Raw genomic sequence first — 25,890 nt, forward strand, 5'->3', positions numbered from 1 at the left:
ACAAGTCAACCTATGCAAAAAGTTAAAAATCACTTCAGGTTTATATACTACCCGCTCTCTAAAATAATGTCGGATGTGAGGGCGATCTGGCTGCGACATCTGTCACCCCATTGATCGCCAGGGTTGATTCGGCTGATCTGGCTGGCTAGGCGGGTGTCCCCTTCCTCCCTCACCGCTCCATGTGCGTCCCTCCCGAAGCTGCGCGCTCGGTCGAAGAGGACGACCTTCCCCGATAGAGGAGGACCGTTCTTCGGTCAAGGGTATACGAGTAGCTGCGCTCCCCTGCTAGAACCTCCAAACAAGCTCTCAAGGTCCATTTGTAGGAGAACGTAGGGTAGTCAAGCTTCCAAGACTCCAGACACATCCAAATGAGGCGCTGCACGTGGCAGTCTGCCTTTCTTTTGACAATGTCCTTAAAAAATAAAAAAAGGATCAAGTAATTTTATAATTTCTATGTAGCACAACTCATCATTAAATGTGTGATTATATAATTAATATATAATATATTCATTTATATAATATATATTATATACACATATTTTCTATATATTTATATAATATATAATATATATTTCTATATAATATATATTTTATATATTTTATATATTATATATATTTATATATACTATACTTTTTTCTCCTCTCCCTCCTTCTTTCTTCCTTGATCCAGTGAATCGTCTTGAGCTTCTCCTTCATTTTGTACACGTTCGACAAAACTGCTTTAAGCCACAGGTTAAACATAGCACCTTCTTGGATAGAAGGGAGTGGGGGCCTTGGGGTAGAGGTATCAATGGGGTTAAAAAAGTAACTTGGCTGGTAAATAAGTTAGAACTTTAAAATATTTTAAAACCGTCAAGGTTAGTATAGAAAAATTCACATGAATTTTAAAGATAAAAATATATGCCTCCAAAAGGCCTTCAGAACTATCTCTTGCTTCTAGAGGCAGCTTCTGCTATTTCTCACGCTATACATGTTGTTGATTATTGTTTTCATCCAGGAGGGGTTTTTGAGAGTACCTGGTTTGAGAAGCCTGTGCTGCTGATCAATTACAGCAACTAACAAGATCAGATTTTATTTTCCATAGATTTCTCTGGCAGAAACATGGAGGATGAATTGGGACTGTGTGGGGTGGGGAAAGAGAGACCTGTTAAATGTCCGTGTGAATTATAGTAGCATCATAAATTTGAAGAAGATGGGTAAGAAAAGGTGAAATATTAATGAGGTGGAAAGGAGAAAGAGAAAAGGTCTAGAATGATGCCCCCCCCAAACACACACACATATACACACACACACAGTTCCTTTTCCACCTTGTTTATTTTTCATAACATTTATTGTCATCTAACATACTATATATTTTATTTATTTTGTTATCTGTCTGAAATTTTGATAGAATGTATATTCCAAGAGGTTAGGGATTTTCATATTTTTTACAATATACTTTTGTATATCCTGCTCTTAGAATAATGCTTAGCACAAAGAAGGTGTTCAGAGGACACTTGTTGAAAGAATGAATGAATGAATGAATGAATGAAAGGACGATACCTTGGTTCTAGCTCCATAAAGGTTTGGGGGAAATAATCATGAGTAGGTTTGTCTTTCATTCCTGTGAGCCGTACAACTGGAAATGTCCACTAGACAGTTGAAGAGGCTGGTGGGAGGTTGGGGTGAGCAGATGTAAGCTGTTATATTCAGAATGGATAAACAACAAGGTCCTACTGTGTAGCACAGAGAACTATATTCAATGTTATGTGACAAACCATAATGGAAAAGAATACTAAAAAAAGAATTATATATATATGTATAACTGAAGAAATTTGCTGTATAGCAGAAATTAACACATTATGAATCAACTATATTTCAATAAAAAAATAAAAATAAAATTAAAAAAGAGGCCAGTGACAACTCAGAAGAGAGGACTGAGATGGATTAACTTGGCAGCAAAAGGGTGAGTTTATCCAGACAGAGAAAATATGTAAAGTAAGAAGAAAAAACAAGAACAGCTGGGCACACCAAGAGTCAGGAAAGTCACTTTCAAATACGAAAAGCAATATGTGTTCAATTTCATTTTTCTAACTCTGACCTAACACAGAGATTACTCAAGTTGACATAGGTAGGAAGCCATATATATCTTTTTTTTTTTTAAGTGAAAGGAGGTTTATTCATAGAAATACACACTCCACAGACAGTGTGGGCCATCTTGGAAGGTGAGAGAGGCAGAAGCCATATTTTCCAAACCTGCTGAAGGTGGTCATACTTTATCAATATTTTCCAACCCACCTTTCTACAAAGATTCGCTTTCATTGAACTAGGTAGGACAGGCATTATTATAAACGTTGTTGATCAGCCAAACCTTTATCTCCATTTTCTTATTTCGAATTGGTTGAACCATATCAAATTGTTGGTATTTTACTAATTTTTTCTAACTTACAAAAATGGACACCTCATACGTCCAACCTAATAAATTAGGGGTCATATCATCCTAGTGATCGTGTTTACCTGAAAGAGAAACTAAGGCAGTGTCATAAGACTCTCATTAAACAAGCTTGTGGAGAAATTAAAAACTCCTGTTATAATAATTCTGCTATTCTACAACAGGTATGCTTAGGTCATTCTGCTCCTTGGAAGCGCCTGAAATCATTCTATTCTTGGAGACCCTTGGAGTTGCTCTCAGCCTGGGACAGTCTTACTCATGGTGTCTTTCTACCTACCTGATATATATCAATATATTCAGAGGCCCCGGGAACTCATCTCAGTCTTTGACCCTTCCCCCATCCAGGTCCAGGGATGTTCTGATGGGGAAGGGCACATCACCTACGGATTCACCAATACAAGGTTAATTGGTAAATCATGTTCCCTCAAAATTCTTTTAAGGTTTCAAAGAATGTTTGGGAGAAGAATTTCCTGTGGAATTCTGTATGGAATTCATGAAGTTAGGAGCTTCTTTTGAAGGTTTATATTGTACATGTGAGTGTACTATGAAAGCTAGAAAAACGCAAGGTAGATATTAATCGTGATGAAATCAGCAACAAGAAATTGTTTTGACCTGCTTTTTGTTTTCAAATATTCCTAGTCACCTAACTTGCTAAAAGCTAGATTTAAAAAGCCTCCACATTGCAAGACAACGCTTCCTACTGCTAGTCTAAGTGTATGCTTTCAATTTCACGGCAGTAACACTATATTAAGCGTTAAGGAGAAGTTATAAAATATCAAAATTCCAAATTAGGAAATAGTAATGTTATTGTTTGATGGAAGAACATAAAAACAAAAACAGAACACTCAAATCAATTTTTCTTAAGCTGTAACTTTATTTGGAGTAGAATTTTCCTTAAGTAAAGTTAATGTTTTTAAACACCTTAGGACAAACTATTCAAAAAAGGAACATTTTATTTCAGAAGGGGCTTGAGTAAGTGGTTTTCTGTCCTCCTACCTTCCCAACATATGACTATTTGCTTTATAATTAAATATATTCGTAGTTACTCCCCTGTAATCAAACCAGGAGACTAAATTGCTGTCAGCACTGAAATATCCACATCAGAAGACTGTTCAGGTCATTTTAAATTCACATTTGCACAGTGACTATAAGAAACTGATAATACAGATTAACGTGATATATGCCCCCAGTTTGTCTTCTATGGGTTTCCATGAGAAGGTCCTCACAATAAATTATATAAAATACAGTACTTTGGTTGGAAATTGTAAAAAATAATTCTAAAAATTAACCACGTATATTAAACAAACAAGTTGCTACAGTATGCTTTAAATGATATAAAATAATTAGTATGTCAAACATTTTCTTATAAACATATTGCTTTGGATCATACATTGAGCTGAAACATACAGCCTGCATTCTTTTTCTCTCCTAAATGGCACAAAACAATGGCTTGATGCCACCTCATGAAAAAACATGGTGCCCATGAACTCCAACAGTACTGGTAATTTGTACTTAAAAACAAAACGATTCTTGCGTTACATGGGTTGCCTTGACTGTATTCAATTTTTGATAACTCCAGATGATGACATAGCGTCAGTTTATTAGACGTATATAGTCTTTTAGGCAAGAGATATGTCTAAAATATTGCTTAAAAATCAGTTTTCTTCCTATTTAAATCATACATGAGCTGGGTGAGGGCTTAGTAATTAATGGCAGCTTATTGTCAAATTAACAATCACACCAAGAGTAGCTTTTATGCCCATGCAACTTTCCCTGCAGTTCACACACATACCCTTTGGCATACCACTGTCACTGAACCTTTGGGCACTGTACCATTTCCTGACGTCCCAGAAAGCTTTCTGCCTGGAAATGAGGTACAGACGTGGATAAGTACAGTTAAACTCATCATTCTTCTTGGTGTCTTGCAGTAGATTTTGTAAGTCTATAGTAACTAAAAATATAGGCAACAGGTAGCATTTCATTTTCACTTAACAAAATAATGGTGACTATTTGCTTCTATAGTAAACAGCTTGTATGCTCAATTTATCCCTTACCCATTTCAGGGCGGGGGGAAAAGAGAACTTTATAGGATTTTGCTAGTTCTTTAGAATTGACATAGTTTTTTCAGCCTTCTAGTTTGCTCAATGCAGCGTCAGCTACTTGACTTGCAAATGAATAAACATGTTTTGCTTCCCAAGGGAAGTTGTTTGCTGATAAACAAATGAAAGAGGAAGAAGAAGAAAAGTGAAATATTTTCTGAATTTGGGCCCTACAAAAGTAATAGAAAAACAATTTTATAATGTGTAATAACCAGGTAACTGGGTTTTTCAATTAAAAAAAAATGTAATGACCTTAACATAAGCTAGAGGGCCAAGAATATGGTATTCACAATCCATCTGGTTCTCTAGGGGGTATTTACAATTTAAAACCAGCTTTCCAGCAAGCTGGGTAAGCTTTCAGATTAACTTACTTTTTATACATAATACAGAAAGGGGAAATAAATATTAACCTCATGGTAAAGGACTCATCTCTGAAAACACATTTTCTGTTGCTTGAGATAATGAGAATATAATACAGAAATGAATTCAGCTTCAAGTTGTGCTTACATATACATCTTTATTTCCTGAAGCTTTGCTGCCAGTTTGTTAACAGGAAAATATTACCTCTCAAATCCACATCCATCATGTGCTTTTCTCATGCCCCCAGCGATCATGGTGCTTGGTCAAGTATATTTTTGAGCCAGACTCTCCAGAGCACAAATTACTCCCTGATTTTAGGTGAGGGCCCCTTGGGAACCATCCTGATTTGTTCAAGCTGCAACGTATTATGAATACGTCAAAGCAAAAATTTACCAACTTATTAGGTTGAACCATATCAAAGTGCCGATATTCATTTTAATCTACAAAAATGACAATTTCATTGGCTCAACTTGCTATATCCTGGAACCAAATGAGAGTGACTTGAGCCCTGCGAGAAGGTGAGTCAATATACTCAGGAGATTATGTCGCGTTTACAGACGGTGACCTTCTCTCTTGCCTTTCAGGTGACCATGAGTGGAGGCGAGTGTGCCCACAGAGGTGGATCAGAGTGGACTTTTTGTCTTTTTCTGTCTCCAAACTAGCTTTGTCATTTTCAAAATTGCTGTAAACATTCCTCTCAATGGAACAGCCTCTGCCCACCATATAGAGTTCTCACTGTTGAAAGAAACTACACAAGGGTTAAGAGTTCTTTGAATGTGGCACGTGACAGACACTGACATCATGGTGGCTGTGACTTCCCAGACCAGTGGGACCTCTGCCATCTATCTTTCCTGCTCCCCAAGTTGCCATGAAAACTGAGCTAAATGCAACATTCTGAGGGTTAGGATAATAAAAAATCTTCTGCTGCTTTGAAACTTAGCTTTTGGATCATGCATCTTGGCAGGGATACAGTTTAAGTGACCGTGTTAACCTTTACGTGGAGAACATTTTGGCTTGAAAAGCTTCCTTTTTTGTGGGTACTTATACAAGTTGATTTCAAAAATGGAAGAAAATAGAATATCATGGCATAGCTTGGTTTCAGCTGGATATCTCCAACCACCAAAAAGGGTGTTATAAACATTTCTAAAAATATTTACTTAGAGTTCTTTCATCTGGGGAGTAAAAAGAAAACAAAGTGAATTATGTAATAGTACTTTTAGAACAGCACAGCGGTATCAAAAAGTCAAACCAATAACATGGGATTGAGAACGGCAGATGGTCAGTTTTCTGGTGCTGAGGTCAGTCCAAAAAAGCCTAAAGTACCGAATATGCCACATTTAAAATCTAACCACTTCACAAATATCTGCACACATTGAGGAAAAAACCCTTTATCGTGTAGCCTTAAATTGCACCCCTGTTGCAATACTGCATCATTATTATTCTATTTTTAAAAATCTGTATAAAATATTATCTGGAACCCCAAAGGAAAATCAATTAATCTTTAAAAACTTCCTTACAAAGTTGACTGTATAAAATGCTAAAACATAATCCATATATACAAAATGCTGCTGTTTAAGAAAATAATGGGACCCAGTTTTAGAATAAAATAACTTTGTACAAAAAAAGGTACTGCATTCAAATCAATATTTAAAAAAAAAACTTTAAAAATGAATATTGAAATGTCTCAGTTCAGAAGAATAACTATAAAGTGTTTGCTTTCCCACCATCCGAAAGTCTCTTGCAGGTAGAACACCAGCTGGCTGAGGGAGAGTGTCCTGCTGTCCCCTACAAAGGGCTTCGTGACAGTCATCGCCGAGATGCATACTTAGCAGCCCAGTCTGTCCGGCCGTGCACGGGCTGGGCGGCCGGAGGCCGGGGCAGCGACCCGGGAGTGCTTCTAGGTTGCGTATGGAAAAAAGGTCTCCCAGGATGAGGTCTCACAGCCTTCAGGGAAGAATAACCTGCAATGAAAGAGAAAGGTGGGTCTGACTGATACGGGACCCATGCAAACAAAATGCAGCAAAGAGCATCTTGGTGGCAAAAATATTAGCAAACGAGAGTTCCAGAGCAGCCGCCTCTTCAGAGTCCTCCCTCCCAGCTAAGGACAACCCCATTCTATAGTGGTCAGGCCAGAATTACTGGTGTCATCCTTGACCCTTCTCTTTTTCTCAGATCCCACTTGTAATTTTCAGCAAATCCTATTGGCTCTACCTTCCAAACCTACCCGAAACCTGGCCCAGGTCAACCATCACCACTGGCCCAGACCAGCCTCATTCCTCGCCTGGATAATCGTGACAGCCTCCTGGTTGGTTTCCCTACTTCCACCCTGCTCGCCCTTTCAGTCTAGTGACAACAGGGCTTGAGTGTGCCTGGAGGTAGAAGTCAGATCCCCTCAGTGCCCAGCTCAGAACACTCTGGGGGCTTCCATGTGGCTCGGAGTCATGACGACGAGCTTACAGTGACCTGTGGGGGGCATCCCCCCATCACCTCTCTGACCTCCTCTTCCTGCTACCCTCCCCCTGTTCACACCATTCCTGCACTCCGCCTCCCTGATGTTCCTTGCATCTACCAGGCCCATCCTACCTGGAGGCCCAGGCACCAAGAGCCTGCATTATAGGGCTTGCTCACTCACCTCCTGTAGATCTTTACCTGATGGCTCCTTTGCAGTGAGGTCTTCTTCGGCCGCCCTATGTAAAATGCATCCGCACCCCACACTCCCTACTCCCTGCTTTAGTTTCCCCTTAGCACTTCTGGAGCATCTTATTTGGTCTACTTATTGTCTGTAGAGTACAAGTCCCAGGAGGACAGGGAGCTTTGTGTCTCCTTCACTCGTGGACCCTAGGCCTACAAGGGCCAGCACAAAGCAGTTGTATGATAACTGTGTGTTGAATCAATTCATGAATAATAATAATCTGAAATAGAACTTACCAGGGGAAGGGTCAGGTATAGGTGCCACGTGGACCCTCTGCACAGTAGAACCGATTTCTTTTTTCAGAAAGGAAGGGATATAGTTTCCAGCCAGTCCACTAGAACTTGTTGAGGTGGAACCAACTGATTTGCAAAAGGAAAAGCTTGTTACTGCAAAGACATGCACAGGACACCAATGGGGGTAAAGGACAGTGGGGCAGGACAATAGAGAACCAGGTTTGACTTTCAGGGGAAAAGAATTAGGATAAATACAGTGAATTCCGAGCAGAGCATTCCACCACACCACACTGCTGGAAACACTGGGGGATGGGGCGAGGGTGTGCAAAGACAGTGCTGACCCTGTAGCTTGTACCCACAAGGAGGCTGGTAGGTTGGTTTGCTTAAAAAAAGGGGAAATTTGGAATTTTCTGTTTGTAATAATAAGTTAAAGCTGTTCTGGAATTTTCTTTTTCTGCTCCATAATATACAACAGTTAGCCTTCCATGTCAGTATATACAAATTCCAGAATATGGTTAAACCATAACTCATTTAACCATTCTCTTATTGATCAGCATACAGGTTATGTTAATTATTTAGCTATTATAAGTAATTCTATGCTAAGTATTCTTGTCCAGAACCAGAAAATTAATCCTTATTAAAATATATTAAATACGTTCACTTTTTATGTCATTTCTGTCTTGAGACAGTTTTAAGGGCAGGAACTGGGTGCTATTCATCTTAGTGTTCCAGGCGGTTCATGGAAAGCCTTACATATAGCAAGTAATCGATACGTATCGGATGGGTGAATGCGGATTTATAATGAGCCTTATTATTAAGGCTTCAAGGTGCACACGGAATAACGAAGAATGTTATACAAACGGAAGTTATATCAATTTGGAAGAGTTCATGAGGGGGAGAGTCGCTCTCTGTCTTCACAACACACAGCATTCTTGGCAACTGCTCAGGGCAGAGTGGGAGAAAGGGTCTGGAGCTCCTGTGTGAGGAGCCGTGTTGGTCAGCTGGAGCACATTTTGCAATTTTGGTGACTAGATAGATAAGAAGAAAAATGGGAAGAGAATTTGAACAAGGAAAGCACAGAAGGAAAAAAACGTAGAGTCAGTAAACACAAGAGAAGATGATCAACCCTCATTAGTCAATGGGGCATGCGGGTTGAAGCCACAGTAAGATGCCATTGCACACCCTCAGATGAGCACCCGTTTACAATCTCAACAGTACCAAGAGGCATCAAGGGCAGAGTACAACTCCCACACCCTGCTGGACAGCAGCTGGGCAAAATCTGTGAAGTCCAAGATGAGCACAGCCTTTAAGCTAACGCGTTTATGTCATACCCAGAAACCTCACACGTGCACACCACCTATAGGGGGCATCAATGTTCACTCTGGCGCTCTAACTGTGAAAACTGTCAACAACTTACATGTTGGTCAAGAAGAGAAGGAATGAATAAATTATGTTCTAAGTGTCCATCAACAGATGAATGGATAAAGAAGACGTGGTATAGATATACAATGGAATACTACTCAGCCATAAGAAAGAGCAAAATTTTGCCATTTGCAGCAATACGGATGGACTTGGAGGTCATTATACTAAGTGAAATAAGTCAGATAAAGACAAATACTGTATGATATAACTTATATGTGGAATCTAAAAAACATTAACAAAGAAACAAAATTGAGTTATTTGTAGTGAGGTGGATGGACTTAGAGTCTGTCATACAGAGTGAAGTAAGTCAGAAAGAGAAAAACAAATACCGTATGCTAATACATATATATGGAATTAAAAAAAAACTGGTTATGAAGAACCTGGGGCAGGACAGGAATAAAGACGCACACCTACTAGAGAATGGACTTGAGGACATGCGGAGGGGGAAGGGTAAGCTGGGATGAAGTGAGAGAGTGGCATGGACATATATACACTACCAAACGTAAAATAGATAGCTCGTGGGAAGCAGCTGCACAGCACAGGGAGATCAGCTCCGTGCTTTGTGACCACCTAGAGGGGTGGGATAGGGAGGGTGGGAGGGAGATGCAAGAGGGAGGGGATATGGGGACATATGTATATGTATAGCTGGTTCCCTTTGTTATAAAGCAGAAAGTAACACACCACTGTAAAGCAATTATACTCCAATAAAGATGTTAAAAAAATATTAACAAACTAATGAATGTAACAACAAAAAAGCAGACAGATATAGAGAACTAGTGGTTGCCAGTGAGGGAGGGAAGGGAGGAGAGGCAGTATAGGGGTAGGAGATTAAGAGGTACAAGCTATTAGGTATAAAATAAGCTACAAAGGATATATTGCACAGCACGGGTAATATAGCCAATATTTTATAATAACTATAAGTGGAGCATAACCTTTAAAGACTGTGAATCACTATAGTGCACACCTGTAGCTTATATAATATTGAACAGCAGCTATACTTGAATTAAAAAAGTTATATTCTAGTATAAATAATAAATCGTGTATCATACACTTATATATATTGTATATGTAATACTATACATAAGTGATATATATTCTATGGATGTATAATTGCTGCATACATAATATAATTATTAAAATGAGTGGAGATCCACGATTATATGCATATAAATTTTAAAACATGCAAAACCATACTAGGTATTTCTTATATACTAAAAACAAAGCATGGAAATAATAAACACCCAACTCAGGCAGAGTGGGGCTCGCGGGGAAGGAGAGGAAAAGAGGAAGGGAGGAAAGGCAAGGCTCCGGGCTTCGTGTGTGTTTGCAGAGTCTTTTATAAGCTGGGTGGTGGGTACGTGGGTGTGGATATATTCTCTTTCCTTTTTCTATTCCTTAAAATACATGAACACGCAATGGACAAAGGCAGGGAGAAGAGAAGCCCAGATGTTTACTTGGCATGTGGAAGGGGAAGCAGCCCACAGCAGGGGAAGCTGTCTACTGGGCACGGGGTGTGTCTGCCTGGAGGACTTCTGAAATACATCCGTCTATTATCTAAAGAGTAGGCAGGGGCTTCCAAACCGTCCACCTTCCAACCAGAAGGGGTTCGGATGCCCCGGGCTAAGGCTGGGCCATCAGACAGAAGGGAGAAGCCAGAGCAAGGCAGACCCAGTGAAGTGTGACACGGGAGGTCGCCCACCACAGAGCAGGGCCTCAGAATCCAGACTGGTAAGACTGTTTTTCCCTCGCACCAGGGAAGACCGCTCTCGTCCCCTGCTACTCTTGACGGCAGAGCCCGAGGGAACCGGCGGAGTCCCCAAGGCCTGCTGCCAGGTGAGAGAGAGCAGCACGGGCCTGGAAAAGAGGCCCAGGGTTTTCACACCAGAGGCCCTTGTGGTTCCACGGCTTGTCACCCTGCCACATCCAGAGAATCTGCTTCTTACCATTTAGGGGTTAATCATCATTACTTACCTGAATTTATTTTGCTGATCACCGATACCATCCCTGAAGATTTTCCAGACAAACCAGAACTAGACCATGGATTAGATGGAATAAAATCCTTTCCTGGATTCGGGAGTATGCCGTTTCTTATATTTATTCCTAATAGGGAAGAAATGTTTTTCAAAGGCAAAATTTATATTTAATCTTGCATCCCATGTCAGAGATGAAACGAACGCAGAATCCAATTTGTCAAAGACTTCCTGTGTTTCAAAAATCAAAGCAAAAACTGACCAGGATGCTGTCATCAGATAGGTGGCAGAGGAAAGATGCCATCTTCGGGGTGAGTGTGCTGTCTCACTGGTGGGCGGCCTGGCAGACTTCAACTTCTACCAACAGATCTGTCCATGTCTGATGTCCTGACCACCTGGTGCAGTCCTGGGCTTCTGTGCCCCTTGGCCTTCCTACTCATCCGCCTTCGCAGACCACTGCCTTAGCTGCCCGAGTTCTTCTCTTGTCCCTCCACACCCCCAAGCCCAGCTCTGCAGCCTCTGCTCTCCTTTCTCTGAATTCTGAGGTTCCATCCTCTCAACCTGACATGGACTATCAGAGGTGACTCTGGTCTATACCAATGACCCTCACTGACTCCCTCATGCCCAAGGCTGCCTTGACCTCAACTGCAAGACAAACCACTGCCCCCCGGACCACCCACTTCCCACTCCTATCAGGCCTTGAAGGTAGCTTTCAGAACAGAAAAACTCAATTCATCCTTTACCCTTCTTCAACCCTTAGAGCCCAAAAGAAATAACTCTCTCTGACTGTGCTCACTGCAGCTGGAGTCTTTGCCCCCACCCCCATACCCTGTCATCTGGGAAGTGTCAGGCCAATCTCCTAAGGCCACAGTGCCAAGCCTGATGAGGTCTGGCAGTATTTAGGAGGCCTGTTCCCAATCAAGAGTGGGGAATCAGTGCATCAGCAGGGCCTCCATTCCCCGCCCTAGGTCTCCACCCTGGGTCTGAGCACCACTGTCCCCACCTGGACAACAGCGACAGCTTGTGGGCCCCTCACTCATGCAGCACACAGATGTCAATAAAAGCATGTCACTCCGCCAGCTACGACCCTTCAAGAGCTTCCAGTGGCTCATGAAATAAAATCCAAATTTCTTATAAGACCCCCAAAGATGCCTCATGCATCTAACACCTCATCCTCTCTGACGGGGCTCGGGCCATGTGTTGGCCTCTCACAAGCCAAGCCCTTTCCTGCCTGCAGGCCTCTGTACCGGCTGTTCCCTCTGCTCAGCATGTCTCTGTGCACGTGGAGTTCCTTCCCAATCGCTGGGGCCCAGCTCGGAGTCACTTGCTCAGAGATGCCTTCCCCAACCACTCTGTCTAAAGTACTGCCTCTGCCCCCATTTCATCACCCTTAATGCCAGTTGTCACCGTCTGTGGCTATGGTGTGTCCATTTATTTACGGTCTGTCTCCCACCACTAGAAAATATGAGGGGGAGGATACTGTCTACATGCTGCTGGCTAAAGTCACCGCATAGCCTGTGATGTGAATGGAGGCCCTAGAGGTGGGCAGCCTAGTGGTCCCTCTTGGCTATTGTGTCCACCAGATTCTCAGTGCCCAGCATGGGATGCTGTACAATACGGATTTACTGATGGAATGAAATTGTGAATGAACGGTTGGCTAACACTGTACGCTTAGAATACAGAGAATGCGGAGAGAGGTCTGGGCACCCTCCAACTACAATGTTTTCACTTAACCCCTGTGGTACAGCCACATGGGGTGACTAAGCTCCCATCTGCTTTCCTGAGAAAACACACAGGGCTGGCAGTTTCTGGAGAGACCTCGGGCAAGCTGCCTGGTTCTTCCCGGTTACTCCTTCCCTGGGGACTGGACCCGGTTTCCTCTACCAAATTTCTTATCTTAGGCAACTACAGAAGATAAGAATGTGAAGCCTGGGAATTCCCTGACGGTCCAGTGGTTAGGACTCCGCACTTCCACTGGTCAGGGAACTAAGATCCCGCATGCCATGTGGCCAAAAAAAAAAAAAAAAAGAAAAGAAAGAAAGAATGTGAAGCCTGGGCTTCAGCTAATATTTCTATGGTGGTCCCACCAGTTCGGAAGAGAAGCCCCAAGCACTTGCCATCCAAAACAGGATCTTTGTGAGCACGTGATTCCAGGGACACGATTTCTTATCAGTGATCAGAGCAAAGGCGGGAATGTTTCTTACCAGGCAGGTACCGGGAATGCTTCAGGTAGTGCTGCTTGGCTGCTGACCTCAAGGTGGGCGTGTCGCACCGGGGATAGGATGTCTGGGTTGGGGCGCTATTTCCGGTGCCCACGGGCTCTGAGGGCTTCAGGTCCAGAACACTCTCAAATCTGAGTGGGGAGAAGATGGTTTCGGTCAGCACGAGCTGGGCCGCTCCTCCGACGTAAAGATGACCTCACAGACCCCAGGTGCGATCCGTGCACAGACAGGAGCCCACACTTGCCTGCACAGAGTCTCATCGCTCTGTCTCTTCTTGTTTTTCAGGTCAATCCTGGTGAACGATGGGCCGAAATCCGAGTCATCTAAGTCAGCCCAGCCATCAGAATCCTTTGCCGACCTGGAAACGAGACCCCACCTTCTCCTACTCTTTGGCTTGATCTCACCATTTTTGTGCTCCAGGCCAGTGAGAATTTTCTGTGTATACAAGGAGGCGGGGGGGAAAAAGCAATACTTGGTATTAACGGAGCTCACCCACAAGTCATCCCCATTCTGAACTTTCTCGGTTATGTAAAGGAGGGTTCTGGGGCGTTTCCTTCCCCAATATGCACAGTTTATTGGAAAGGACAACGGTGGCAAACAGTCCCAGACCTGTGTCACTCATCCTGCACAGATTACATCAGTTTTCATTCAATGGGGACGCTAAGCTGTGTAAGATAAGGATTTAAAAAAAGAAATTTAAGGTACTTCTCAACATATGAGGAAAGTGGCTGGATGCTCAAACAGGGCTCATCTCTGAAAGAGTTAGTGTGATTGACACGGTCCTAAATAGAAAGTAAGAGAATATAGCTAAAGTGTCAGTCACGTGCTCTTTTATAGAAAACAATGCAATTAATGCCTTCTTTGCCTTCTCAGTAGACCTGGATCCTATTTAACTACAGGATTAGCTACAATAAGAAATTTCCAAACACCCACTGCCGCTGCAGGGGGGCGGGGGTAAAGTGGACAGTCTGGAGACACCATCCCTGTCACCTCACGCTGCCCTAGTCGGGAGCCAGCACTCACTGAGTGAATGCTCGTTGACAGATAAAGTATTACTTTTGCATAAAGGTGTTAGAAGATCAGACTCTCAGACAGCACTGTAAGGCTAATGGAAACCAGATTCCCGTGTCAGATTATTATCTTATTGACTAACACTCACTGTTTCCTTTTGAACAGCAAGAGGAAAAGAAAGAGCTGGGCTCCATCAACAGCCTGGCATTACCAGCATCGACTGATAGCACTGACAGGAATAATGATCTACAAATATTAGCGGGGCATGTGATGATTTTCAAAACATCTTCACAAGCAGCAGGACCTTTGAATCCCATGAACAGCCCTGTCTGATGAGCAAGACAGGCATTCGGATCCTCCTTTTCCAGGTGAGGACACTGAGTCCACAGGGATTGATAATAACAGTGACCAGCGCTCTCATCATCCACCCCTATTTCACAGATGAGGGAGTGAGGAGCAGAGAGGCCAGGTACCCTGCACGGGGTCACAAAGCTGTGAAACAGCAGAGCCGAGATGTGAGACCCTAGTGATCTGGGGCCACATTGAGCCTTCGGCCACCACCCCACGGCCAGGCCCCCAGGCGTGGCATTGTAATTCACAGGCAGAGCCAGAACTTGAATTTAGACCTTTAACTCCAAAGCCAAGGCTCTTTTCACAATTCCATGATATGGCAAAGACAGATCTATGATAATTAGACCTTATCTGCTGAAAAAAGAAAATATTTCACTCAGTAAGTAGGGTCAGAAGAGGAACAGGCCAGACACAGGGCTCTCAAGCGAATCTTCCTGCTTACTGCCTGGGGATGCTTGGTGTGGAGGGCTGGCAAGAGCAAAGGGCTCGGCTTGTCCTCTGGAAGGTGATCCGTCCTGGAAGCCTCGGCTTTGTAGGGGTACATGAGATGCTGAGGGGGCTGGCTGGCTTGATGCTGCCTCAAAGAAATGCGCGTGTGTGGCTTGGTTGGGGGCTGGGCAGGAGGGACCGGCTTTATGTGAGGCGGTGGGGCTGCCTTTTCCAGACCATCCTTCTGTGGTTTTCCTGAATCTTGAAGGCTCTGTGTGGTGCTGCCCAGGGGGTGCCCAACCTGGAAGTAAGGATATCGAAGCGCCTGGAACGACACATAAGGCTGTTTTAGGAGAAGAATCTGGCCAGGAAGGTTGACACCATTCAGGGTTGCTGGCTAGATTTCACGAAACCGGTTTACTACAGCTGCTTAGCCCAAACCAATGATAAAACAGCATCCTGAATCTGTAACACCCTTTGTGAATTTCCTTATCTAAAATAGTGTAAAATGTACAGACTGGTTGCCACACTTAAATTACTTGGGTAAAGTGCCCAGGTTCACTGCTATGCCCTTTGCTACTTCTGCCAGTATCCTGGCTTTGTAACTTATTTGCTGTGTGTCTTAAATATAATATTTCATCATTCTAAGCCCATTTCTTCAGTCCATAGAAAGAAAAAAAATAAAATGGAGAGAGCCAAGTATAACGATCCAGGAGGACTCTGAAAAATCAAATATAAAATAAGCAGGTACAGATAAACAACAAGGATTTACTGTATAGCACAGGGAACTATCTCCAAGATCTTGTAATAATCTGTAATGGAAAAGAAATGTATATAAAACTATCACTTTGCTGTGCACCTGAAATTAACACAATATTGTGAATCAACTATACTTCAATTAAAAAAAAATAAAATAAGCAGGTGCGTCTGCTTTAACACCAGAAACACCAAGAGTGTAATGCACGCTACAGTTAAACCTTGCCCATCAAAATAATCACGCTCTCTGGATCGCCGAGGGATAAATCTTAAAGTGCTGGGTTTGCAATTCTTTCTGAAATATCCCCTAGTCTTTTTGAGTGGAAGTCATTGAATACAACATAACCTTTCTCAATGAATCTGGGACATAGCTATAAACACCTGTAATGATAATAAGTGTAGATACAGAGGCAAATAACGTGGATACTCCCATAGTGATCCTGGACCCTGATATCTAACTCGGAAAGTCTTCTCTGTAGTCCCAGGTATTTTTGCAAGTCTCAACTGACTTGGGGGTATTTTTAGCTTTTCTGATACTATTCTTAAAAGTACACATTCCTCTCTTGGTTCCTGGGTTCCTTACAGAATCTTTTTCTTTTCTTCTCTAAAAAACTTTTCATCTGTAAAAAACTGGGTTCATCAGAAAGCTTCCTTCCTGCCCTGAAACCATTTGTGAATTTCATCACCAGAAGCGCATTTCTGAGCGCTCTCCAACCTTCCTGAGCCATCCAGGGTCTTGGCTGTTTCTTCTTTGAGCCACTGGACAGCTGCTTTTCTCCCATTCCTTAATCCCCCCAGCCGTCAGCTCTCAGCACTCACAAATTCTAACGTCATGTCGGCCCTGTCTTCAAGTGCCTCTGTCACTTTCGTTCAGCCAAATCACTGACTCTGATTAGAACTGGTCACCTTTTTGATTCTCTGAGCAGTGGGATTATCAATGAGACAAGCTGAGAAGGGGCCAGGTACAACTACCACAGAAAGAAGCTGGCAGGAGGCCTGGCGGTGTTTGAAGCCCACGGCACTACAAGTCTCTTGGGTGCACTTTATAATCTAAGTCAAAGTGGCCTTGGGGGAGGGCGGATTGGGAAAACAGGAAGTATGGAATTGGGAAAACAGAAGGTGTGTCATCTACGTGACAGAACTGCCATTGAGAGTACACTATCTGTACTAGTTACTGGTGGAGTTATTAAGGCAAATCACTTAAGCTTTCTTTTCTTTCTTTCTTTTTTTTTTTTTTTTTGGCAGATCACTTAAACTTCCTGAGATTCAGTTTTCTCATGTATAGAATAAAAACAGTTAACACCTATCTCATGGAGGCTTCACGGCGTTAAAATCACATAAAAACATACTAAAGCATGTGCAAACTATAAAGTGCTATAAAATGCTAATTACAATTATTATCCTAGCTCTCTCTCTCTGTCATCTGTAAAATGAGTGATCTGGATCTTACAAGATATCTTCACTTTGAAATTGCCTTTCAACAACCAGTACTGCCTTATAAACAAACTGCTACATCATCTTAACTCATAGAGAATATATTTGAAAACATCTGCCAAAGACAGGTGGATATATGTTTATTTTCATTTCCACATATACGGTGATATATGACGTGAATTGTATGGCAATTTGCAAAGCAACTATACTGTTTAAACCTTAACTACTTTAGACACAGACAGTTTCAAACTAGTTTAAGTTCTTCTACCTTATATAGTTCACTATTACTGGTATTCAATAGTAGTTTTCATACATAATGCCTAATAAAATACTTCCCATGAGATTTATAGGAATTATTCACAGTTAGACATGAACTTCGAGAGAAACGCATCAGAAGAAAATGGAAGGAAACCTGACTGGCTGTTGGCCGTTTCTTGGGATCCCACTGCAGCATGTCTCTCAAGAGGTGAACTGCTTCGCTGCTGGCATTTGGAATCAGGGTCTTCAAGTTATTGGGCACACAGTGGGGCCAGCGGAAGTTCATAGCACTGGACAGTTGGTAGCCTTCAGGCCAGTCAGTCTGAAAGAAGGAAAAGGTAGAAAATCTTGCTCAGCCAATTGCTGTGATTGGACTTTATATTCTGGCATGTATGACGTGTCACTGCCACGTCCATACTCACTATGGTGGCGGTGGCACTGTGGGTACTGAAATGCAGGAGGATGCTAACAGAGAGACACAAAGAACAGGAAGGCTGGGGGACAGTGGGAAAGACACTGGATTTGCCACCAACTTTTTTTTTTTTTGGCTGAATCGCGTGGCTTGCAGGATCTTAGTTCCCTGACCAGGGATTGAACTTGGGCCACGGCAGCGAAAGCGCCAAGTCCTAACCACTGGACCACCAGGGAACTCCCCACACCAACTTATTTTATAACTTTAACACCAGACAGTTCACCTCTTGAGATTTGGGGGTTGAACCAAATTAGTATTTTCCCAATTGCGTTCCATGAGACATAGGTTTTAGAAACTGCTAATGAGATTTTTTTTGGGGAAAAAATAAAACAGAACACCTTGTTCTTGGTCAAATAAACTTGTGAAAGCCTACATACTACTATATCCCCATCTTGATGAGTCAAAGTACAAACGCTTAGAAACCCAGCAGTCAGGAGAGCTATTAGTCTCAAGTCCTCCACTTTTTCATGCATCAGACCTATGGGGCACTCAGTGCTGGAGTGAATGACAGAAGATGCTGAGCAATCAGTCTTTAAGATCCTTGTTAGTTCCAACAAACTCCTGTTTTATAAGACACATTCTGATGTAATTGCTTTTTATTTTTTTAAAGTGAAGTGGCAGAATATATAGCTTGTATCATTCATTCACTTAGTTACCGAGGGCCTCCTATATACTTAATGTTGTTGGGTATCCAAAAAATAATCCAATATAAATCCTGTCCTTAAAGATATTATGATCCAAAAGAGAAAATAAGACATTTATTTTAAAAACACAGTAACACAAAATAAAAAGTAACAAAGGTCACAAGAGAGGTAGAGATACAGTCATCCACAGGAGGGAGAGATTCCAGCAGGAGAGTCTGGAAATCTTTTTTTTTTTTTTGCGGTACGTGGGCCTCTCACTGTTGTGGCCTCTCCCATTGCGGAGCACAGGCTCCGGACGCGCAGGCCCAGCGGCCATGGCTCACGGGCCCAGCCGCTCCGCGGCATGTGGGATCTTCCCGGACCGGGGCACGAACGCGTGTCGCCTGCATCGGCAGGCGGACTCTCAACCACTGCGCCACCAGGGAAGCCCCCTTCAGATAATTAAAAAAAATTTTTTGAGGGTCTGGTTTGTACTAGCAACGGTGCTAGGATGTGTAAAATAAATGCAAAGAAACACAAGACAAATCCGTTCCCTGGGTGAGCTTATGGTCCAGGAAACAGATTATGTACACAGATGATATATTAATAACACAGGACACAGTTGAACATGCAGAGATTAGAGGAATAGGGAGAGAAAGGTTACGAGGGTCTTGGAAGAAGAGTGGGATTGGGGCACGTGAGACATGCACTTGGCAGAAGCGGGAGATTCTAGAGCACAGAGCCAGGAGGGGTGCAAGTGGCGGATAAGGAATGAGAGTTAGGGGGCTGGGCAGTAGATATTTTTAGGAGGGGAGGACAGCACCGGAGCTGTTCTTTAGGGGAATAAGTCTGGCCACAGACTGGAAGAAACGCTGGAGGGAAAAGACTTGAAGGCAGAAAGACTGGGGAGGTGCCCCCCTCCCCAGACACAGGCAGGGCTTCAGTCTGAGATACTGGCTGGAGATAGCAGGACCTATGGGCCAACTGCTGGGATAAAGGAAAAGGGGAGCAAGGGAGAGAGGAAGAAGGTAAAACTGAAACTCAGCCTCAAGGCTGGGCTCTGGGATGTCATGGGACCACAGGCAGAAGTGGGGAATGAGCGAAGGAGGCTGGTTGGGGGCGAAACAAAAAGCAGTCTGGGTCAGACGTGCTGAGTTGGAGGTGAGGGTGAGGGTGTCCCGGAAAAATCCCAGAGAAAGATGTAAATCTGTGACCAGAGTTATAAAGGAAAGGGGGAGGGCTACAGATCACATTAGGAGACTTCTGCACGGATAAGAGTTGTAGCCACGAGAACGCAGAAGCTCTGCAAGGGAGCGGAGAGGACGTGAGCAGAAAAGCAGAGGAAGCCAGGAAGTCTTCCACTGCAGGGGAGGAGGAGGGCGTGGAGGACTACCCAGGGCGAGGAAGATCCAGAACGAGCCGGTGCTGCCCAGGGCGGGCGGCAGGGAACACAGGAAGCTGCAGCTTTGTCCCACAGGCCTTTGTCCCACATCGTTACCTTTTTGGGTGTCCCCAGCACTTGGCAGATTTTGAAGATTGTGTCGATCTCACTGGCCCCGGGGAAGAGTGGCCGGAGGGTGTACACCTCTGCCATGATGCAGCCCACGGCCCAGATGTCGATGGGGGAGCTGTAGTTTGTGGACCGCAGGAGCACCTCTGGGGCCCGGTACCTGCAAGACCAAGGAGAAGCTAGTTCCACACCCGCCGGTCAGAAGCAAACTAAATACACAATCAGCTCCTCCGAGCGTTTCCGTATTTCTGTTTTCTGTCTAGCTCAGGGCGGTGCATGGACTCATCATGCAACAGCCGTAGCTGCAGTGTAAAGCTGGACTGCTCTGCTACACAGGGTTTTCTATGGAGCATTTCTTGACAGGCCTCTGCTCTATAGCATTTTCAAGAAATATAGACAGTGAAAGGGAACAGGAAAAGAGCGAGTGAGAGAGGAGGGAAAGGAGCGAGAGAGAATATGGAACTAGTGGTCTGTAGGCTCTTCTTGGTCATGGCCAACTGCTTAAATCAAATTTTTAGAGCCTGAAAGTTTTAATAACACCAACTGGCTGATTTTCAGACAGGTCTTTGGAGAATCTTTTACACAACTCTTTTAGGAAAAGGTCTTCTGGAAGCTCTATATACAGAATATTATTTAGATTATGGAAAAGCACAAGGGACTTCCATTAAAAAAATTTTTTTTATTGAAGTATAGTTGATTTACAGTGTTGTGTTAGTTTCTGTTGTACAGCAAAGTGATTCAGATACATATATTCTTTTTCAGATTCTTTTCCATTATAGTTTATTACAAGATATTGAATATAGTTCCCTGCTCCCTGTTAGACTTCCTTCTAAAATTGTTTACAACACAAGCTTTTTTTCCTAAAATAAATTTATTTATTTTTGGTTACGTTGGGTCTTTGTTACCACGCACGGGTTTTCTCTAGTTGCGGTGAGCAGGGGCTACTCTTTGTTGTGGTGTGTGGGCTTCTCACTGTGGTGGCTTCTCTTGTTGCAGAGCATGGGCTCTAGGTGTGCGGGCTTCGGTAGTTGTGGCTCAGGGCTCTAGAGCACAGGCTCAGTAGTTGTGGCGCATGGGCTTAGTTGCTCCACAGCATGTGGGATCTTCCCGGATCAGGGCTCAAACCTGTGTCCCCTGCATTGTCAGGCAGATTCTTAAACTCTGTGCCACCAGGGAAGCCCCTATAATACAAGCTTTTAAGCTTGTACAATGCCAACATTCCTACACATATGTGTTTCAAATGGTGTTCTTAGTGGAAAATTAGTATTTGTGACAATAATATTATCCTCAGTATAATCGCATGGTCTTTAAATGGTCTTTAAAAATAAGAAATGCAAACATTAATATTATCCTCAGTATAATCGTATATTTTTAAAGAAGTGCAATTAAATCCTTTGAGGAAGATGGTACTCACCATCTGGTAGATACATAGTCTGTGTATGGAGGTCTTGATCGGATTTCTCGGGCCAATCCAAAGTCTGCAATTTTCACGAGTTCGGGTCCCATACAGAGGAGGTTCTCCGGCTTTAAGTCCCGATGGAAGAAGCCTGAAGAGGTGGTGGAGAAGGAATTCAGAGGCAAGATCGTGTCTGCATTACTCTTTGCAGCTGTATTGCTCTTTTCATGACAGTGATAGTCTGGTATGACACTGAAGGCTCTACATTCATCTCAATGTTAATGCAGAGTCCTTTGGACCATTCATTTCCCCTGACAAATTCAAAAATGTCAAATCATTCAAAAGTTGATCTTCATAATTTTTTTCCAAGAGAGCAAACTTCTTTTAAAATATCAAAACTCCATTATGGGCTGAGATAACTTGGCAAAAAGAAATTGTCACTCCAAGAAAAAAATATGCCTACCTTGCCCCAGTCAGCCAGAAAGAATTTGAGATTAAAACCATTTCAAAAGACAAGTCTTATGGTTACTGAGAGTTTACATCACAGCAAAAACACAATCACATTTTTTGTTTAAGAAATAAGGGATTTATGAACATGACCTACTCGTATCTGAGATTCTGGTGTGTGTTGAAACAAATGTTTAAATGTCAAATACTGATTACTTTGCCCAGTAAAGAAGCACAGGGGTACATCTGTAATTCACATTGTGAAAGGCAGAGATAACTCATTGAATGGGAAGCCTGTTTCAGCTACCGCAGGGCTTTAGGGGTACATGTAGGAGAGACTCAAACACCCACAGATCAGCATTACATGCCTCTGAAGACCCCAAACCTTCCTCTTGCAGAGAGAATCACTGACAGACATCATTCTACCTGAGTCTAAATCTCAATGGGTCATCAAAACCGGAAATACAACTGTGTCAATGCTGCTGATGGGGTTATTGGTTACCTGCCACCATTACCAATGTTGTGAAGTTGGATTCTAAGGAGCACATTTACGGGAGGAAGGAAGAGCTATCACTGAAGATGTCAGCTATTCCTCAACCACCTCTGTGCTGATGTGCTCAAGTCTGCACCTCTAACGTGCCTGCTAAATCCTCTCCAGACCTGTGTCTCTGATGGGACAGCAGCTGATGTCCCTGCCACCCTTGCATTGACCTGTCCCAAACCACTCTTCTCCTCTCCCAAATTATCTCCCCTTCTTGAACGTTTGATATGATATCCAGGTAGCTTGTAGTTATGCTGGACCCATCTGTCCCCAGACAGTCATGGAGCTGTGTCACATTTTCCATCAAAATACCTCCTATCTGTCCTTTCTGCCCTTTCTCTGACTTAAAAATGTGTAAATACGCAAGCAGTTATGAGAAAGGGATCTTTTGCCAGTGCATCCAGCAAGGCTCCTGTGGCCCCTAAAACATATGACCTGTGAGACCGATGGTCTCTCTTCCTAAACACTCAGAGCATCAAAAGCATGAAAAAAAAAGAGACGGCAGACATCATTTTCTTACCGAACAGATGGGAAAAGTGAGTCATGGGGGTGGCGGGGGATGAATTAGTCACAATCCTACCAAGAAATGTGTCAGAGCTCTTGTACTATCCGGCTCTGCTCTGTCCTGTCGATCCAGACAGCCAATCTTGATTTGTGGTGCTGGTCCTCTCAAGTCCAGATTCACCCTGTCTCTCCTCTTAGACTCCCTTTTTCTCCTCTAGTTGGGCTAAACTGTTGTTTCCAAACCTTAAGTGCCATTTCTCTGATAATGCAATGTCCTCCACCCCCAGGCCCCACTGCAACTGCCCCTGCCACCACCTATATAACACCCACTCAGCAAACCTGCATCTTCTCCCTGTTCAGTTCATCCTATCACATCAACTATACTCAGATACAAGCATCATTCTTGGACCCCAGACCTTGGACCTTGCTTCCACACAGGTCACGCTCCAGTACACACTGACCACCTCCTCCCATCGGTCAAGCTTTATCCTTTCCCAGCTAACTCATCTTTAATCCTACTTCCACAGAGAACGTGGGCACTAATGAAATGAGGAGAGAGAAGATTCTGGTTCCCCATTTATCCCTCTAAGCAGCTTTCCTTTCTATGGATCATACTTCAGGCCCAAAATAAACTATCAGAGGGAAAATGGCTAGGAAAAAAGTTTAACTGCAAACAGACTCTTTAAAAATGACTGATGAAAACTGTATTTGTCAGTTGACATATGTCATCTGTTATACTGTATTCGAGGATAAGCCTTTATAACTAGGAAGCATTTGTGAATATGTCTGTAGAATATCTGGCCCTCTGTTCTTTTCATTACTGAATAATAGCAATAACTATTATCAGCCTTATACCCATGAGTTCTATTCCTTGGTAATTTAAGGTATAAGACTCTCCTGTCATGTACGTTTACTTTTCATCTCTATTTTAACAAAGCATCACGATTTTATCACTATGAGAGGGAACGCCGCATAGGGGTTAAGTGTGTAGACCGATCAGGTTGCCTGATTTCAAATCTGTCTGGAAAATCACTTAACCTCTCTGTGCTTCACTTTCCTCCTCTGCAAAATGGGGAAATAACAGCATCTACCTCATGGGGTTGTTTTGTAGGATTCAACGTGTCAATATTTGTAGAGCTTTTAGTGCAGTGCTTGGCACATCTGCACCTTGCAAGAGCCTGTCACTGTCAATAGTACGGATCCTCTCATTTTATCTTCCTCACAACCTGGCAAGGGGGACAGGCAGACACAGCTCCATTTGCTGCAGATAAGAATTAAGGCTCGCGAGGCCGGTGACGTGCCCCCCACCCCGCTTGTGAGGAGGTGGCACTAAGTTCTGATCTGACTCCTGGCTGGGTACGTGTTCTGCTGATGTGTGCACTCAGGCTTGTAACAATGAGCCCACGTCTCCCTCTGAGCTTCTGATTCACAGTGGAAACCCTTATTGCTGGGTTATTCAGAGATCATGCAACAGCAAAGTGCTGTTAACACAGAATCTTCCTGTTCGAAATTGTTTGGCTTTCAGAACACAGGAACAGGCCTCCAATTTAATTTCAGGGTACCCCATGTCAGTCGAATAACAGAGGGATTTTCTCTTTCATCCTGGCAGAAAATGCGTTGAGCTTCCTCTTTTTATTAACAACCCTTGGGCAAGAAAAACATCAAGCCACAAAGAAGGCTTTCTCCCCTCCACATTCTGTTCATGAGGAATCTGATAGGAATATATGGAAATAACCAGAGAATACTTAAACATTATGAATTTCTGTAGCACACCTTCCTGCTAGGGAAGTTGTAATTTCACAGATATTACTGAATTTAAACCCACAGTGCTTTTATCAAGAAGGCCAGGAGGACAGCAACACACAGAAAGGCCAAGGGCTGACTCAAGGTCATGCACAGCAAGACAGTGGTGAAACATGGTAGCAGAGAACCACCTCTTGGGGCCAAACATTGTCCTTTAAGCCACCTAAGGCGTTCTGGCTTTCCTGCATGGATATCTGCAAGGGCAGGACAAGGATGAAACATGGTTTGCATTAATTATTTAATTCCTGCAAAGTATATATGCTTTGGCATTGCTCGATCAGCACCCAGTGGAGCTGAGTTTTCATTCCCTGTGGGGGGAAGTAGTCACTGACATGAGGCATGGCCATGGCAACCACCTGCGGCTCTGTTCTCTGCTCCCAAAGGAGTCCACTCCCAGGGACAGAACGCACCTTCTCACAGTGAGAACCAGACAACAGGGAGGAGCCTGAAACTCACAAGACAAATCTGCAAAGCACTTTTGATTATTTTTTTTCCGCGACTGGAAGAAAAGAACAACATAAAGCTCCAAAGTTAAGTCAACACCGCATGAAAACCATTCAAAAGTTTTCAAAAATCATTTATCAATGAAAACGAGATAGAACCTGCAAAATGAATATCCATCCCACCTCCAATTACTGTCACCACTTTCTTCACTTCTTGTTCTCTGTTCTCTGTGAGAAGAGACAGGTTTTTCTAGAGAAGTGTAGCAAATGGGCATAGATATCGGAGCTAATCTCCGCTCTACTGCTTTAATGCAGGGGGGCCTTTGGCAGGTCTTTAAACCTCTCTGAACCTCAGTTTCCTCTTCTTTTTTTTTTTTTTTTTTTGCGGTACACGGGCCTCTAACTGCTGTAGCCTCTCCCTCTGCGGAGCACAGGCTCCGGACGCGCAGGCTCAGCGGCCATGGCTCACGGGCCCAGCCGCTC

At 43.2% G+C, this 25,890-nt stretch overlaps 1 protein-coding gene across 1 annotated transcript in view; it reads right to left on the reverse strand.

Annotated features, from left to right (window-relative positions):
• Positions 1-6,696: 6,696 nt before the first annotated feature.
• Positions 6,697-25,890, reverse strand: part of CILK1 (ciliogenesis associated kinase 1) — a gene marked incomplete at its 3' end in the record, with an annotated part of 30,887 nt that continues 11,693 nt past the window's right edge. The window contains exons 5-13 of the mRNA XM_079713044.1: positions 21,688-21,820; positions 20,262-20,433; positions 17,823-17,990; positions 15,234-15,545; positions 13,668-13,864; positions 13,412-13,560; positions 11,209-11,337; positions 7,819-7,941; positions 6,697-6,851 (exon numbers count right to left, since the gene is read on the reverse strand). Coding sequence (XP_079569170.1) covers positions 6,697-6,851; positions 7,819-7,941; positions 11,209-11,337; positions 13,412-13,560; positions 13,668-13,864; positions 15,234-15,545; positions 17,823-17,990; positions 20,262-20,433; positions 21,688-21,820 — 1,538 coding nt within the window. The remainder of the gene's footprint in view (positions 6,852-7,818; positions 7,942-11,208; positions 11,338-13,411; positions 13,561-13,667; positions 13,865-15,233; positions 15,546-17,822; positions 17,991-20,261; positions 20,434-21,687; positions 21,821-25,890) is intronic.

The sequence above is a fragment of the Hyperoodon ampullatus genome (assembly GCF_949752795.1).
Source record: "Hyperoodon ampullatus genome assembly, chromosome: 10".
Classification (NCBI taxonomy): domain Eukaryota; kingdom Metazoa; phylum Chordata; class Mammalia; order Artiodactyla; family Ziphiidae; genus Hyperoodon; species Hyperoodon ampullatus.